This window comes from Parasteatoda tepidariorum, chromosome 2 (assembly GCF_982258835.1).
Source record: "Parasteatoda tepidariorum strain Cologne lab strain chromosome 2, Ptep-v5.0, whole genome shotgun sequence".
NCBI classification, from domain to species: domain Eukaryota; kingdom Metazoa; phylum Arthropoda; class Arachnida; order Araneae; family Theridiidae; genus Parasteatoda; species Parasteatoda tepidariorum.
The window spans coordinates 10006041-10025808 of record NC_141756.1 but is presented as its reverse complement, the minus strand read 5'-3'; the positions used below and the strand labels follow the sequence as shown (position 1 = coordinate 10025808).

The 19768-nt window shown below is 29.2% G+C and overlaps 1 protein-coding gene across 43 annotated transcripts in view; it reads right to left on the bottom strand.

Annotated features, from left to right (window-relative positions):
* Window positions 1-19768, bottom strand: part of by (focal adhesion protein tensin) — a 365221-nt gene that overhangs the window by 89237 nt on the left and 256216 nt on the right. For all 43 annotated transcript variants that reach the window (XM_043039853.3, XM_071177131.2, XM_071177109.2 and 40 more), the window contains one exon: window positions 310-351. In XM_043039853.3, the coding sequence (XP_042895787.2) occupies window positions 310-351 (42 nt within the window). The remainder of the gene's footprint in view (window positions 1-309; window positions 352-19768) is intronic.

Sequence of the window (19768 nt, the reverse complement as noted above, 5' to 3'; positions counted from 1 at the left end):
ATTGAAAAAAGGGGTATGGTAAATCAGAGGAAGTGTGTTTTTGCGTCTGACTTAGTAACTTAAAACATCGTCTGCACTAATTAATTAGAATATTTGCAGTCACCGGCCTCGAACCATTGAGATTGAATCCCCCCAGAACATTAAGATCCGATCCATAAGGGTGTTCCTTTTTTTAATGCACTTATCTTAGGGCTTATATTTTTGAAAATTAGTATATGTACTCTTCTTTTGTCTTTATCGTTCATAAAACGATATGATACGATTTAAGATATCAAGCTGATATTATATCGATAATAGTAAAACACTTACCAAATCATAGCTTCCAGATGATGGCTCACAGCCAGTATCAACCTAAAATTAAAAATCAGCAGATAAATATTTCATTGCCAAAGAGCAACAAAGATCACCAAAAAACACAGACCAAAACATAATTTTTTTTAAGTATTAAAGAAAATCAAAAGCTATCTCAAAATTATCTCAACCATATCGATATTTTTCAGCACTTGATGCGAAAATAATCTCATTTAAGAGTTAGTTTTGCTGATAAAATATCGCTTAGAAGTAAGATATTTTGTTTATTGACGAAGCTTAAGAAACGAAAGTGAGATAAATAAATCATTTCCCCATTTGTAGATGTGATTAATATAAAAAAAATTTAAACTTTATACACAACTGTAGTTAAAAGAAATAAATAACAAATGGTGATTCAAGGTATAGAGCTTTCGATTCTCAATGAGGTAACCCGGGTTAAAATCCCATCGATGGCTGGTCGATACGAATTTCGCACCCGGCACACACCGACCGCAGTGATGACGTAAAATATTCTCAGTGGCAGACGGATCATGGGTTTAGTGTCAGGTAAACCGTCGTAAGTTTTCATGGTTTTCCTCTTCATATAACGCATGTTAGTTCCATCTAAAAGTCTTTCACGATGACGAATTTCTCTTAATACTTGATTCTGAAGTTCCCCTGTCTTCTGGAATGTGCTCAAGATTACAAGACGGACTGGTAGTCGAAAACTTAAAATTACGTCGACTGTTCGACGACGGTTATAAAATATAAAAAATAACAAATTAAGAAGTAACCCAGACGGATACCTTAAAACAAAACGAAACGAAAAAGTTTATTTTCCGAAAGAAGATGAAAAGCAGTTCTAATAATTTATTTTATTTTATTTTATAACTGTCGTTGAACAGCCGGCCCAATTTTGGGTTTACGACTACCAATATTCAACTCTGTAGCCTTGTAATTTTGAACCCAATACAGAAGACAAGGGAATTCCTGGATCAAGTATTAGGAGAAATTTGCCTTCATGGAGGAATCTTTTGATTGTGGGTTAGTTTCATCAAAAAGTCCTCCACGAAGGCTAGTTTATCCTAATGCTTGATCTAGGAATTCCCTTGTCTTCTTTATTGGGTTTAAAATTGCAAGTCTACCGAGTTGAATATTGGTAGTCGTAGTCGTAAACTCAGAATCGGGTCGGCTGTTCGAAGGGGGTTATAAAGTAAAATAAAAAAATTCTTGAAGTAAAAATTTACAAACATACTTTAAAACTAAGACATAATCGGCTTTATTTCGAATTTATTTAACATAAATTCGAAAAATAAATATAACATTTATACTTAGATTACGGTAAATAGCCTTACTTAAGGTATCCGACTACCTTAAAAAAGAGGATTTTCACAAAAAATCACTTTTTTATTTTATTGCTTTATAATAATGCCCAATTTTTCTAGTTTTAAAAACTGTTTTGTTTTTGAATGCACGTCTAGCAGAACTTTAGTTATAGCTATTTTAGTAACAGATGACAGCTGTCCAACTTACCGGAAATTACAAAAATGAAGCCGGTAGTAGGTAATAGTTTCGGTTCCATTTCTATTTGTGTGTTTATTTTTCTTAGATATTTAATTTTTAAAAGCTCTTAAACTCACGGCTAATAATCTGAATTATATTTTAATTAGATTTTACGTTTCGTGGTTACTGTTTGTGGGTAACATGAAAAGTTAGCATATTTTCTGATAGTTTGTTTACATTTGAAGCGTACTTTCTATATCTTGATTTTTATTTGTTTTGAAGAAATTTATTGATTTCTTTCAAAAAAATTTGTTATTTATTTTGATGAATTTATTGAAATGGGTAAAGGACATACTTCTCGATCTAAGAAACGTAAATATTACGGTAATCAACATGCCACCAAAAGCAATGATTTGAGTAAAGTTGATTATACCATTTATTCAAAATTGTGTAAAGCAGATGAATCTATTACTTCAAGCTCTTCAAAATTATCGATTTCTATGGATGTCAATAAAGAACTGATGCCTTTGGATAAAAACAATCTGTGTGGCAATCGAATAATTGATATTGAGATCCTAATGGTGATATTAGCTTCATTATGTTGTCCGGTTTGCTATGATAACAAATTGCATTTAGAAGAAAATTCTAGATTTGAGCTATTATAAATATTATAAAAAATATTTTTTACTTCTAATTATTAATAAAAACTATATTTAGACCTATATATTAAAGTGTGAAAATACAGTAAGATGGTTGTTTAATAAAAAATTGTTCCTTTGTTAAATGCTTTATAAGTAGTAGACTTTTGATGTTATTCACTAAATACTTTAAAATATCGCTAAATAATACGTTAAAATATCGCTACGTTAAATAAAACTAAGAAAATGTGTGAAGGAATGTGCCCCCTATAAAATATAATAATTTCCTACTGACAAACATTCATAGTTTTTAGAAAAAATGTAATTATAAACTTTAATTGTGTTTTTCTCAAAATGACAATTTTGCTGTTTTTTGTCTACCGAAAACAAGATAACTCAACTAATTATAATAAATTTGTCTTCAAACTTTCAGAGATTGTTTCTTGTATTGGTGGTTATGTAACAGACCTCCAGAAATCAGATAACTGTATTATGTTTTGTTTTATGAGATATTTTGCAGTAGATAATGTGAAGAAAATGTGAAAAAAATGGAAAAATATGCTTAACACTCCATAAATTTTTTTAATTTCATGCTATCATTTAAGTTGAGGTTCATAACACTTCAGAGGGTTATACGAAACGGCTCAAAAAGTTTGATAGCTGCATGTACAATAGTTTTTTGTGTAGAGTGTTTTCCGTTAATGAGTTATTTTCATTAAAATTATCTAAAAAATACTCTTTAAACAAAAAATTTCCTGTATATTAAAATTTTCTCTATTAAATATGTTTATTTAAATTAATATACAATATAAATTGCAATAATGTTGTGAAAAATATTTATTTTTCAAAAATTTTGTCCCGAAGGTAGTCGGATACCTTAAATGGAAAGCAGCCTTAGTTTTTCCCTAACAAAAGCGTCCCCTTTAAGCATAATAATAAAATATGAAATACAGAATGATAAAAATATGAATACTAATTTTTAACGAATGGTTAAATAAAGCAAGGGAATGGATACTTTTTTTTCTTCCATTCATGCGTAGTTGCTTCGCATATAATATGCAAGAATGTCACTTAAATAGACCGAAACGACATCCTTTTACCATTTTGTGGATATTTAATCCAATTTCGCAGTAAACAACTTGTGGCCTTAATTACTTGACGTCTTTTTAACACTTGTCCCGCGGATTGATTACATGAATACTCGTTTCATATAACAGCAAATAAATTTATCCCTTTTAATCGGTTTGTCCTTTTTTGGAGATTAACCCTTTGACGCAGATGGGACACAGGTGCCCATTATATATATATATATACATATATATATATATATATATATATATATATATATATATATATATATATATATATATATATATATATATATATATATATTATATATATATATATATATATATATATATATATATATATATATATATTTGACACTCCAATCAATTACAAGCAAAAATATTTTTTAGTATTTTTAAATAAAGAAAAATAGTTCAAGGGGACTCTAACTCATGACCCGTCTAAAAATCTGTTTTATTATCAGAATTGCATTTTTACTAAAAAAAATGAAGTTTGGAAAATAATTTTTGTTATTCATATTCAGAAATTTATCAATAATTGATTTTGAAAATAAAAGAAATTTTAATGATGAAAAACAGTTTCTCTTAGATCTAAATAATTGCAAATAAGAGCAAATTCGAAAAAGCATTGCTTAGAAGTGAGTTGCGTTTTGAAGTTTTTACCTTTAACGTAGAAAAAGATATCGGTGATTCATGCTATATTTCATAACCATAAATTATAAAAATGCTAACTATAATATTTTTCAAGGGGACTCTAACCCATGACCCGTCTACCACTGAGGCACGGTGTGGAATTCGTTTCAACCAGCCATCGGCGGGATTCGAACTCGGTTCACCTCATGGGGAGGCAAACGCTCTATCCCCTGAGCCACCACGGCTCAAAGATAATATTTTGGAAAATTCCATTTCCTGAAACTTGGTTCAGTAAAGTTATTTCCTTTATAATTTGGCTGTTTCGTTCCTGAAATACATCACACGCCAAGCTTTGGAATAAATCCAAAGGATGCAGAAAAAAAAACCGATACCACTCACTTTGAGACAATAGTATTTGACTAATATGTTTTTTTTTTCGGTTAAAAGAAATTTAACGACGGCATAGAACTATTATTACTGAAGATTCTTTTCTTTCCACGAATCTATTTCTGGTTTAGAAATTGTTTTTCTTCCGGATTATACAATTATGCAAATTAAGTTTACGATTCAAAAAATGAGATGCGTCATTGAGAGCGATACTAACGACGTTTTCTTTTGTTTCTCAATTATGTATCTAAGATAATTAAAAACAGCTTAGACGAAACATCAGATCATTAATGATGTTTCCTACGTAAGTTTTAAATGACCTGATCACGCGCAAACATCTTTAAATAGAAGATATTAAACAAACAATAATTAATCTAAACATTTTTTATCGATTAAATTGATACCTTAAAAGAATTAATACCACTGCGTGATAACGGATTGATGCTACATAACATGGTTGTTATTTGATTTTTTTTCTATCAACAAATTATACATTTGACAGACTATGTGATTGAGTTTTTTTATTTATATTTTTACATTAATGAAGCGGTAATATCTGCTTATTAACATATTAATATGTATTTGCAATAATTATTAATGTCTGATGCATATTAGATGGAACGGAATTCAAGGTTTTTAAGGAAAGTCGTAAAAAATTGATAGTATTGCTGTTTTTCCAAATCAAAACACTAAAAAGTTATTGCAAATAAACAAAATTCTAGTAAAATAGTTTTTAAATGATAAAAAACTACTATATTTAATTTTTTGTAACATAATGGAGTTAAATAGAAGTTAGAGTTAGCTTAAGAAATAGCCTTATTACTCATTCATAACAAATTCATTCAATAATTCTTGTTTTAAAAATATTCTTATGAGACTATATTACCTACCACCTATTAATTTTTAATACATTAAATATTTGCTTCATTTAACTATATATGGGTGTTAAATATATATGGTAGGTAGGTACTTTCAGCATGGAGTGTTTTCCCTCTTTTGGCTATGTAGGTAGGAATTTTATTGATGTCTCTCTTGAGATGCACAATGGGCTATTGGCGACGGTTTGGGAAACATCCCTGAGGGTGATCCGAAGACATCAAAATTTTGATCCTCTGCTGAGGGGATGGCTCCTCCGCTTTGTAACTACATATGAAGTATGGGGTAACTTTATAACTCAAAAATAGTTGCAGCCACTTTGAACTACAGCGATTTGTGCGACAAAGATTTGTGTGACATAGATTTATGTAATCGATTTGTGTGACAAAATAGTGTTTTTATTAAACCTGCTCTCTAGATATTTAAGTGTGAAAATACATTGACGTAATGCGTTAAAACTAGTTTTTAAATTATTACCACAAACTTTATTGCATTAGAATAATTCTTCATCAAAAACCTAATTTTGCCAGTTTTTATTTTATTCAAAAGTTAGGCTTTAAAAATTAGAAAACCAGTTTGAAAATTCATTACCGTAAACCGGGGCGAGTCTACCCATCCAGGGGCGAGTCTACCCATTTTAGTTTTATTTAATTTTCACTATTTTAAATTGCAAATAAAAAATTTTTTACCGATGGAGGACTTAGTTCAGACTCTAAGGAAGATGGCGCTGTAGTAGTTTGATCCGTTTTTATTTATTTGGTGTCTTTTTAACCGACCTGTTCAAACGTCTTTTGAGAGATTTGTATTGAAAATCAGCAAACTTTTAGTTGGTGCTCCGTAAGTATATTATTATTATTACTATTTTCACTTTGGTTAAGTGATAAACTTATCTAAGACTAAGATTACATTAATTTTATATGAAAAAAAACAAAAAGAATGTAAGTTTTGCTGTTGTAAGCAAAAAGCCAGAATTCGCGGGGCGAGTCTACCCATTCGTATTTAGTTTTAATAAAGCATAATAATATAATTTAGAACTTTGTTTATATTAAAATTAAGTCATTTTAAATGAATTTGAGTATATTATTTTAATTCTGCATTGATAAATTTATCATTAATAGGAAAATTTATAGGTTAAATATAAATGTAAATATAAAATATGTTTATTTTACCTATTTTTTCAATTTTTATATTACAAAATTAACTTTTTTTATTTAATGCAAGTTAAATAAATTATTATTTATAAATTATTATTACCTCCCAAAAGAATGGGAAAAGGATTTTTCATGATTCCTAATGTTTGAATTTCGATTTTGTTAATAATCTTTAATTATTATTACTTATTAATTATTTAATTGTAAATTCATATTAATTTTAATTTATTTTTATCAACAATAATCAGAAAAAAATGTTATTTTGTAATGTTAATGATTATAAAAACAAAACTGTGATCAAAATGTGATAATCTATCAAATACTCAATTTGTGTTATTTTATGAATAAAAAAATTGAATATATAATAAAGTTATGAATTTTACTTCATAAATATCCTATATAGTAACTAAAAAAACAATTTAATAGTAAAATTTGATTATTTACAATGATAACATTCATTTTAGTAGAATGGGTAGACTCGCCCCATACGAGAGATTTGTCAGCAGTTCTATAAAAATATACAGTAACAGCGTAACTGTTAATATTTTCTAAAATCGATTTCACAGCTTTAAAGAGGGATAAATAGCGATTCCGAAACACCTATTAAAAGCCTCTTTTCTTTAATATTTACAAAAGTTTGACCACTTGAAAGTTGACAAACTGAAAAAATGGGTAGACTCGCCCCGGTTTACGGTACTTATTGAATTCATTACTTATTGGTTTGATTAAAGAAAATAATTGCTTGTTTTTTCACCCTCCCATTAAAGAAATATTTGAATAAAATAAAACCCAATAATATATATTAAGATAACTCAACTTTAAGTTGAAAATATTTCTTGATTAAAAGCTTCATTCGCTTAAAAAATATAGAAATTGGTGAAAAAACAGGCGCCTATTTTTAAGGCTTGCCAGGCGTGAATAAAATGAATCAAAAGTGATTTGAATTATAAAACGAAAAGTTGCCAACGAAAAAAGGGAAAAAATAATAAAGACGAGAAACAAAGCTAGAAAAATCACAGTGGCCAAGTGAGAGAGAAAGAAAAAAGGAGAGAAAAAACCAAAACAAGAAAAACCATAGTGGCAGAGAAAGGAAAATCAGAGTAGAATGCATTTCCACGAACTAAAATTTATTCCCAATATTCCAACTATATGCAGCAATTGATGATTCTTCGTATCTTTATTAATGAACATATCTATCGTGTTCCTTAAATCTTAATTTTAAAGCGGATAATCAAATAATATCTCCCCAAATAATTTGTAGGTTGAGCAAAATTTTAATATATTTTTTATTTATTCACAATTTTTATGTTCTTTAATGGCGAACAACAAATTGAGTGAGACGACTTAATGTACTAGTTTATGTTCAAACTGAACCATAACTAGATTAATTTAGTCATATTTAAGACGCAAAATTATATAGTTCAGCTTCCATACTTGGATACCAGGGCTAATCTGTCGATCTCATGACTGTACAGGGGTTCGAATCCCAGCTCTGACTTCACTTCCATTCCTTCAATGAGTTCCATTCCTTGAAGAGTTCCCTAGTGTCTTGCTTTCTCCAGTTGATGACCCCAGACTATTAGAAGGGAAACTCTCATCCATGCATAGATGACAGCACTACTGAGTTGCTTAACACAAAAAAAAAGTCCAGTATTTCCAAACTCTCACGAGATGGCACAACCAGAAAAACTAATTAAGCGTCATTCCACGGTTCATTCGGTAAAACATTATTCAACCACAACTTAACTCTTAAGTCCATTACCTAACGAAAAGCCTGGCATAATCGAACTCGAATGCCTAGGTAAATTTCATTCTTATCGATTTTTAACTATACCAGTTGTTAACGGTTTCAAAACAGTAAAGGTAAAAAATATTCCTAACCGTAAACTTTACGGTTAATGGGATGGACAGATCGATGCCGATTACTTTACCGCAATTTTAGTTTGAGAATTTTAACAGTGTGTACAAGACAGTTTAAAAAAAAAAAAGTAGAATAATGCGGGAATGAAATGAAACGGATAATAAAATAACACCAATAAACGATGAATAAAAATAAGAAAACGGAACGTTTTATTCCACTCCTAAGCACATGGTCAACTTGCGTAACATGATTAAAAAGATGTTTCCATAAATTCAGACACCTTTCCGACACTAAAGATGGAGACAGGTCCCATGAAAAGGCATGGCCCTCCATAAGAAATTGACCGTAATTACAGCGTTCAATCTCCGCTTAATTTATGAAACCATAGGGTCGAAAAACGAGTTCCATAATTTTTCGGTATACAGGCCCTCGGGACTGATGGGATCGTATCTCAAAAAGTGTCGCAACTCACTCAGGGAACGTCATCTTTTCTCTTGAGGAGATGATTGGTATCAGATACTCTTAAATATCGTACAGACGTCGGAATAACTATATTATTTTTGTAGTTTACTACAATTACTTTGTTACAAATGTAAATAACTAGACAGGGGTCTGTTCAGACATTGTGTGAAAGGTTCGGTTTTTGTGAAATTGTGAAAAAATTACTCGCATTCTTTCAACCAGGGTCCTGCTTTTGTGAATTTGTGCAAATAGGGTCCGGTTATTGCAAAAAACTTTTTCAATGAGTTCTTAAATTGTAAATAGATACAAGAGTATGCTCAGCACTGTAAAATTGTAATTAAAAAAAAATTAAATTTTCAAAAATAAGCTGCAATTTGCTGCTTCTAAATTAGAGATGCAACATGCAAATATTTGATATTTAGCCTATACTGCTGAACGCAGAATATTCATTTCGGAAGAATAATGGAAGAAGCGTCTACCGAAGACAAAACTTAATTCGTTTACATCCATCTTTCTTGTTTTCTGCTGTGGGAAGGGTTTATTCAATTAACAAAACAATAATGAAGATAAACAAATTTGTGAAGGGTCCGATGAAAAGAAATACCATTTTGTGAAGGGTCAGTTTTTAAGTTAAAATATTTTGTGAAGAGTCCGTTTTTATGAAAAGATATTTTGTGAAGGGTCCGTTAAATTTCTTCTAAACAGACCCCTGCTACAGCTAGTTTTTTAAAAATGTTGTGACTACTAACTAGTACTTTGGTTGAACTTGAGTAACTACTTCACTACTGCGAACTTTGTTGGAGGAATTTAGTTACATATTATGTTCAAAATGGTTTTTAATAAGAAATTGGCTTACATTAATTATGAAGGAATAATTAAGAAATATTTATTCATGTTCACAACAGAAAGTTTGTTTTTCCAAAACATTTGTTTTTTCGAATTTGTTTATTTAACCTTCAAAACTTTATGCCTTTTTCGACAGCAAAATATTTCATTTAAGAAATACCAAATTATCAAATACTTGCAACTTTTTAATTGTTTAATGCTCTTTTATTTCCTCTAAGAAATTAAGTACATCGAAAATACTTTCCGTTTCCTTGAAATAATAGCAATGTTTCACGGGTATGCATGTGAAAGTGTAACCAAAGTGATTAATTCTCTATTTCTAAATTGAGCGTTTTTGACTATATGGGGAACGCCAAGAAGCTCGGTAATTTTTAACGCAGCGCTTTGGTTATTATTTTGCTAAAACTAACAATGGTTTTATGATGTGTGATAAAACTAGGTAAATGTGTTAATTTAGTCACGATACCTGAAGAGCATGGTATAAAAACCATTTATTCGGTTACATTTACTTATCAGTTTTCTAATTTTTTTTTTAACTAAAGGTGTTGTAATAAGAAATCAGAATTAATGTAATGGTGTTGCAATTTGAAAATCAGAATTTCCAATAAGCCTTTCCCATATGAACGGAAAAATCACCAAATGAATGGTTTAAATACCGACTATTTTGGTTTTTGTTAAAAGAATTATGGGGTTTTTTTCTTTTAAAAAGAAATGTCATTACTATACAGTACAGTACTTTCAACAGAATGTTTTTCCCCGTGTACGATTTGTTATTTTTCCGCTGATGAGTTGGATGGTAACGCATATTCAAAGTATTATCTCACGGCACTTAAAATAACTTGTTACAAATATTTGTTTCAAATAACAATTTTGCAAGATACTGTTACATCAATCCTTCTCTTTAAAACACTTGAAAGGGGATGACCTTTCATTTCTTTTCTGTTTATACCAACAAGACTTCTGGAACATTACCCAATTTAAAGAATAGTTAATATTTTTTTTCCACGGATTTTCTTCAGACAGGCAACTGCGATTCTTCTTTAAGCCTTTTGCTGTGGCAAATATTTTAATAACTTATTAACTTTAGACTTTTTGAGAAAGGTGAAATTTAGGTTTTTTGTTCGAGATGAATTCGTAGAGTGAAAGAGAATAAGAAAAAAGAAAGAAAGAAAAAAAATTAGGAAAAATAAATAAATAAATAAAACCGGAAAAATAACAATAATACAAAGAGTTTAGCAAAATAATAAGTATGCCCTCAAAATATCTCTGTATATATTTATAATTTATTGAAATAAATATTAAAAAAAAACATACAATCTATTTTTCATTGAAATTTTATTTATTAAGTCTAGATTGCCATTAATAACTTGCATTTTAATAATTCCAGGACGTACCTTATCGATCTACATTATTAATTTATAACAACTCTAACGGCGAAATAGCAAGGTCTTCATTTTTTAAAAACTTTTTTACTTCACTATTTTTCAGTCGACTTCGAGAAATTTAACATTAAAGCAAAATAAAAATAGTATTAACAATAAACGCTACCCGAGAGCTTGAATGCAGTTAAATTAAAACCAGAGAAATATTTTGTTTTCCATAAACAATAGCATGTTTTGGTTTAAAAAAACAATGAATTATTTGCACCAACATGCTATTGATATCATTTCTAATAAAAGAAAAAACCTGTCTAAATGATGAACGACATGCAATTCTGCAAACAAATGGAAAAGATGTGGAGTAAAAATTAAATTAAGATGATAAGTTAGAATGGAGAATTTTAAAAAAAAAATGGAAGAAAGAAAAAAGAAAATGAGACGCCTACGCCGTTAACGAGACGGCTATCTGAACTTTGAACAACAGAATAACACCACACGCTGAGAAGGAGTTCTTAAAAGAAATAAAAAGTCAATAAATAAGGATGAAAATAAGAAGGTTCGAATTGGATTTCTCAACATAAAGTCATCCCTTCAACAACTTCGGTGTTTAGAGAGGTTGCCACAATAAAAAGCAGCCGGCGTCTTTAAACTTTTCCTTCTTTATTCTTTTCTATTTGTTCCTTTATTGGAAGCCAATTTAAAGGTTACAGTACACATATTTATTGCAACAACTGATTTTTATTTCGTTTCTAGGTCGATTTTTTTTTGCCTATACCATTATGAATTATACGTAAGGTGTTCTAGTATTTTTATTACCATGAATGACCGAAATCAAGAGAATGTCGACTTTCACCGGTGAATGTCAACAATCACATAGTCGCTTTGTGGTGAATGTCAAAAATATTTATTACATCCGATTTGATATTAATTTGTTTGTTTATTTGATATTTTAATATCTGCTGAAGATAGATTAGGAGAAACATCAGTGTTCGGAATACCGGTTAAATGCATACGGTGCCGTGGCACTTCACCTTAAAAAAACATTGGTGTAGAGCATACCGGGCAAATGTTTGCCGGGAAGTGGCACTGAACCTTAAAAAAACATTGATGTAGGGCATTGGGATAAATGTATACCGGGCAGTGGCACTGAACCTTAAAAAAACATTGATGTAGGGCATACGGGATAAATGTATACCGGGCAGTGGCACTGAACCTTAAAAAAAACATTGATGTAGGGCATACGGGATAAATGTATACCGGGCAGTGGCACTGAACCTTAAAAAAAACATTGATGTAGGGCATACGGGATAAATGTATACCGGGCAGTGGCACTGAACCTTAAAAAAAACATTGATGTAGGGCATACGGGATAAATGTATACCGGGCAGTGGCACTGAACCTTAAAAAAAACATTGATGTAGGGCATACGGGATAAATGTATACCGGGCAGTGGCATTTAACTAGACCTAGTATATATTTCGGACATTTACCAAAGCGACTATGTGATTGTCAATATTCACTGGAAGTCAACAACCACAAATTTTGGTCATTCACAGTGACATTTTTACTGTGAAAAATGGATGCTCAAATTTCACGAAACTTTAGTCGTTTTCGCCAAAACAGTTTCCTGGTATATACTCCGAGCAAACATTTCGTCAAAAAGACGAACTAGCTATCGTCACTTCTTTAAGGAAACAAATTTCGTCAAAATCACTTTATCACAATGAATCACTTTATCGTGGGTACCATATACGTGGATCAATGTTGCCCAAACGACACAAGAAAAACAGATAGAACAGAGAGACAAATGACACTCATGCTCGAAGCGAGATTCGAGCCCGGGATTTTCTAAGTTAGAGATTTTCTAGTAAGATTTTCTAAGTAGGTCTCTAAGTACCTTTTCCTGGTAAGAGAACACCATAAACGCCGATCAGCTTGTTTCGGCACTTTATTTTCGACCGTCTAGTCTTCATTCTTGTTCATTATCTCTCGCAATACACAGTGATGTGATTCCGAATTAAGGAAACATTTTATATAATTGAGAAGTATGCAATTGAGACATACAATTGAGAAACAAAATTGAAAGAGAAATAGTGCTAATTCGTTTAAGGGAAACGTAAAAAATCGCCATAATATTATTGACGCCTGATAATTAATTTTAGTAATAGGCACTACTGATATTATGGTAATTGTTTCAGTTTTAATAGATACCAAATACGCTTACTAATATAGGTACAAAGTATTACATTAGTATATTTGGTACCTAATAAAACTGCACTAATACTGTGCATTTTTAATGTAGAAACTGCGGAAAGAAGTTTCTTATCTGCCCTTTCGAAATAGATAGAAACAGGAGAAAATGACTTGACTGTGATAAATTTTGAGTATGAGTTACACTCCAGCAAAAGGATAGTGCTAAATGATATTGAATAAGTTAATCTTTATTTCGATGGGATTAACTACTGAAAACGTGTTCAGTTTAATCTAATAACGTAAAGTTACCAGAAAGGGCAAAAAATAATAATAATTTTAAAAAATTGAAGTTATTTTAACTTTATTTATTGTGCTGGTATGCGTCTCTCAGTTTAGGGCATCATTTTAAAATGTTGTACAGTACTGATTTATCTACTAGTACTTTTAGTACTTTTTGTTTTCACTTCGTACGAAGAACGGGTATTAACAGCTGGTTATAAGCATAATGAGACACCTTATCAATTAAAAATGATCTCTTTATTGTCGATGAGAAAGATTAGAAACAAGGAGGTTTATTGAGCAGTTGAAATGGGCGATGTGGGGGCCAATCTGGCAGCGCTATGGATTAAAAGTCGCTTTTCATTACTTTTATTCGGCCTCTCTCATACATGTAATTCATCACGTCTTTCTCTTTCGTTTCTCATCACTCATAAAATAAGAAGAAGAAAAAAAAGAAGAAGTACATGAAGGGGAAAAGAAGTGAAAAGGACAGATAGGGCAAGATAGAAAGGGCTAAGTGTCAAAAGAAAACATCTGGAAAAACAGCCTAATAACGCGGGGGCCCCCAACGCCACTTGAGAAATGCATTAAAGATTCAAAACGCAGTTACATAAAAAAGATCCAAAAAGCACTTAAGACTTTTTTTTTATGGAAAAAAAAATCACAGGTAGTAGTAAAATTGATGAGAATCGTGGTAACCGTTTAATCGATCACGCTTTGAGGGTATGTACCCGATATATTAAGTTATAATTTTAAAGAAAGAACTTTTAGAAGATTTTTTTTATGAGTTTATAACAGTTTTTATAAAAAAAAAAGTTTTATGAGATCGTAAAAACTATACTATCGGGAAATATATAAAAGTTTAGTACAGGCATCACACAAATATACTTAATGAGGTTCATCATTGTTACAAATTTTGCAACGTACTGAAGAACAATATTTTCCAAATTTACTGCAAACATAAAACAATACTAAGTTAAACCATATTAGACATCGTTTAAAGTTGAACTAAGTTAGATATGGTTTAACGTTGTGAACTATGTTAGATATGGTTTAACGTTGAACCACACTAGATACAGTTTGACGTTGAATCATATCAAACATGGTTTAACATCAATAGCATGATTTAACTTTGAATCACATTAGATATAATCTAACGGTGAACCATATAGTTGAATGTTCAACTCATTGTAAATACATTTCATGTGGTTCATTGTAACACATTTTGGAGCATAATGAAGAATAATATTTTCCAAATTTACTGCTGACATAATACGACGATAAATAAAACAATATTAGATATGGTTTAACGTTGAACCATGTTAGACATGGTTTAACGTTGAATCACAATAGATAAGGTTTAGTGAATCATATAGTTAATATAATCATATAGTTAACATAATTTTTCTGAAAGTGTATAACATGACTTCCTTGGATAGTAAAATAAAAAATAAACATTAAAAAATACTTTTCTTTAGAGTAAAAAAAAAAAGAACTTTCATAAACCTTTGACGCAAAATTTATACTAAACATATTTTTCATACTTTCTCACTATTTTGTATTAATTTAGGTCAAAATAAGAGAAAAATTTTATATTAAGAATTTTAATGATTTATGGTTATACATCAAGAAACACCGGTGTCTTTTTCTGCGTTAAAGGTAAAACCTTTCCAACACTGCTCATTGCCAAACAAAAAGTTTTCAAATTAGAACTTATTTATAGTTATTTAGATCTAGGATAATCAGTTATCTATCATTGAAATTTCTTTAATTTACAAAATCAATTATTGATAAATATTGAGAAAAAAATCTCAAATTCCTCTTTTTTTAATTTTATATTTTATTACAAATATAATTCCGATAATCTAGAAGATTTTTTTAGTAACTATCAGGCTGGTTTTATAGTTAAAATATACTAAAATATATTTTTGCCTTCAACTGAAACGTCAGAAAAAAATTACATAAAATAGACACCGGTGTCCAGTTTGCATCAAAGGGTCAAAAACGATTTTTTTTTTAACCTTCTTATTACATTTTCAAAAACAGACAAATATTCTAAAAAGATTTTTTAAAAAAATCATCACATAAAAATTTTCCAAAAAATATTTTTAATTAGGCAATTATTATTACTTTTTTTAATAGAAAATGCAATTTTACCAGCTTAAAACAAGACATTTACGATTCGTTTTTTTAACAATAAGTCTAATCCAAATCCGATTATCCCAAATTACTTCTCTCGCAAAACGTTATAAATGTTTTGAGATTAAAAACAACCTAAAAAAACAAAACAATAAACACAAATATCTCTGTTCTGTGAACTAGTTTTTAAAATGAAATGCCTCATATATTTAATAACTGAAAAGTTTTTGAAGATTACATCATCATCATCATATGTCTTTCCTAACAAAAACAAAATTCAGACCTATATCATTAAAAACAGATTCATTTTTTTTCAATGCGCTGATGCCACTTCTGATGATAACAAAAAAGTAAAATAAAAAAAAAACTACGAGTATGCTAATATTTTATCATATTCTAATGATATATCCTCCTACATGTATAATTAAGCAAGTTCTACTTGATAAAACCAGATATGACCATAAATTAATAGTATTCATAAAAGTCAAGCAATCACGATGGAAAGGAAGGAACAGTTACAAAAATGCCGCATTTCTTTTTCAGAAGATTAATATGAATTTCAAGGAAATTGTTATTAGAAAAAATAAGACATATATCTCGTTAAGGGTCATTTAAGCTTTCATAATCAAGGGTCGAAATAAGAATGACCCTACCGTTATTTTTAGAAACCGGAAAGAATTTTTTTTTCTTCAGAATTTTAAAGGAAAGAAAATTGGAAAATTTACTCAACAGTAACTAAACATCGAATGTATTAAACTATAATTGTGTTTACTAAGTCGTATTGAAATATGTTTTCTTTTTTATCATTGTTTTTCTTAATTCATTCTAACTTGTGTAATGCCCCTTTCTAAAAGAGTGACAATTTTAAAAATATTATTTTTTATCAAGACTATTAAGAAAGAAATTTAAAAAAATTTAAAGCTTAGGTACATTTAAATATTACTAAAATAAATTAAAATACGTAAAATTTGTTAACATTTCAAAAAAAAAAATACAAGTCTCGTAAAATTACTATAAACAGTACATACTGAAAGAAAATGACAAACAAATTTCGAAATTTAAGAAGATCAAATTAACATAATTATCTAAGTTATATTGCATAGTTAAATTTAAAAAAAAAAAAATATTCACACTTACACTAACAGGCAAGAATAAAAAATAGGAGAGCTTTATACCTAAAACAAAATAATTTAACTTTTTGATAGACCATTCACTTTTGACTTTTACAATGTAATTCGTTACCTAAATTCATTAAAATAATTCAAATTTTTGACAGAGCTTTCACTTTTGAATTTTACAATATAATCCGTTACATAAATTTATTAAAATAGACTTATTTAAATTAAACACTGAGAAAAAAGTATAGCCGAAACTACCAGAATGTGTTACCGTGTTTCTGACTCTATGGAAAAACCAAAAAGCTCGGTAGTTATAACCGAAGCGATTTGGAAATAATTTTGGTTAAACTAACCATTAAGTATAGTGTTATAATATGCGATAAAATTTGGTAAATAAGGCAAAATTTGGTAGCTTTATCATTATTTCTATGAGTATGGCAAAAAAACCATTTCCATTAAATCATTCAGTAATAATATGAAACGTATAAACTATTTTAAAGCTATAATAAACTAATGTTTATTCTATAGTAACAAACATATAAAATAATAACAAATGCATAAAATAATGTATGATATATATATTATTAAAATGTTCATTTTAAAGCATAAAAAAACATTTATCCTATAAGTTAGGAATAAATTATGTTTATTTTAAAATCTAGTAATGTTTATTATTTCATAAAAAAAACGCCGATACAAAATAGAATTTACTCTGTAACAAATAAATGTTTAAAACAGTTTTAATCTATTCTGAATTAATGTTACATCTATAATGATGAGCAAATTAAATTAAGCTTAAGTTGTTAATACAGATTTTATGCTTACAATATACTTTTAAAGAGCTCAATAACAATATTTTATTTGGATTTTTTAATCAAAAAGTAACATTGTTTATGTACGTTGACCAAAATATGGTACTCCCTATAGTCAAAAAGTATTTCTCTTAAAGAGATAACGCTACATGAACAATCTTCTGAACTAAATTAAGGCGTTACCAAAAATTCGTTTTTTTTTTTTTTTTTTTCTTTCTTTTCTTTCTTTTTTTTTTTTTTTTTTGATAACAATAATTATACCTGTTAAAGTGGACAATTGTTTGATGAAATTTCGAAACTACTTTTTCTTACACGATTAAAAGCAATAAGAATGGTTACTTTTAGAGAGAAAAAAAAAAGAATTTAAATATTTCACCACAAACAAGGGACAGAATCAATAATTTGTTGAAGGTGTCAAGGTTGTAGTTATCAGTCACGGTTAAGATTTTTTCTGTACTTAAAACAATCACACCCCGTGAAATCGACCTTTTCAACTACATAATAAAGATAGGGTGTTTCAACTTAAAAGTTTCCTTTTCATTCACAAATTTGCTCTTTAATTTCATGACACGCTCATGTAAGTGTTATTTTAAGCTTTTTATCACCAGTTTAACATTCAAGCAAATTGTGCGCACAAAAAATGTTTCTTTTTTGTTCACAAATTTATTCTTTCATCTAATCCCATTGTGTTTCAACGAATTTTGTTTAACCCTGAATTTATACTTACAATTGTACTTTTTAATCAAATTTTGCATAAACGAACTTTCTTTACGATTATATTTCATACACAAACATACCTAGCAATTTCAACACGTTTTGTTGTACGTTTGTGGATGGATGGAAAACGTTAAAGAAAGTTCATTTGTACAAAAGTTGTTGGAATTACTAAGTATGTTTGTGGATAGATGGAAAACGTTAAAAAAAAGTTCATTTGTACTTAGTAATTCCAACAACTTTTGTACAAATGAACTTTCTTTAACGTTTTTCATTCACAAACATACTTAGCAATTTCAACACATTTTGTTGTACAAATGAACTTCTTTTAAGGTTTTTCAACCATCCACAAACATACTAAGTGATTTCATCACATTTTGTACAAATGAACTTTCTTTAACGTTTTCCATCCACAAACATACTTAGCAATTTCAACATATTTTGTTGTACAAATGAACTTCCTTTAACGTTTTCCATCCATCCACAAACATACTAAGTGATTTCATTACATTTTGTACAAAAGAACTTTCTTTAACGTTTTCCATCCACAAACATACTTAGCAATTTCAACACATTTTGTTGTACAAATGAACTTCCTTTAACGTTTTCCATCCATCCACAAACATACTAAGTGATTTCATTACATTTTGTACAAATGAACTTTCTTTAACGTTTCCATCCACAAACATACTTAGCAATTTCAACACATTTTGTTGTACAAATGAACTTCCTTTAGCGTTTTTCATCCATCCACACACAGACTTAGTAATTCCAACACCTTTTGTACAAATGAACTTTCATTAACGTTTTCTTTCCCTCGACAAACATACTCGCAATTTCAACACATTTTGTTGTACAAATGAACTTTCATTAACGTTTTCCATGCCTCGACAAACATACTCAGCAATTTCCCCACGTTTTGTACAAATGAACTTGTTTTAACATTTTCCAAACATACTTTGCGATTTCGTCACATTTTATACAAATGACTTTTCTTTAACATTAAATTATTTAAAATCATAAAAAAATCACGTTTTATATAAAAACAAATTAAAAAAATATTTACGTCCACTCTGTTACGTTTTTCGATTTGCTATTTTTACAAAAAAAAATTTCGATTACAATAAAATTTTTACACACATTAGGTTATTATGTTTGATCATGCAGTTTTATAGCCCCAATACTCAAATCTTCTAATTTTGGAACAATGATATATTCAGTATTTAGAATTTAACAAGCAATAAATGCAAAATCCAAAAATAATGTTTAATAATAAAATTGCTTGTATGAGTGGTGTGAACGAACACAATAAACCATAAAAAAAGGGGTGACTTCATTTTAAAACGATTCCCAAATAACATTTTAGAAAGAAAAGATACCATTCGAGTAAATTTCCGA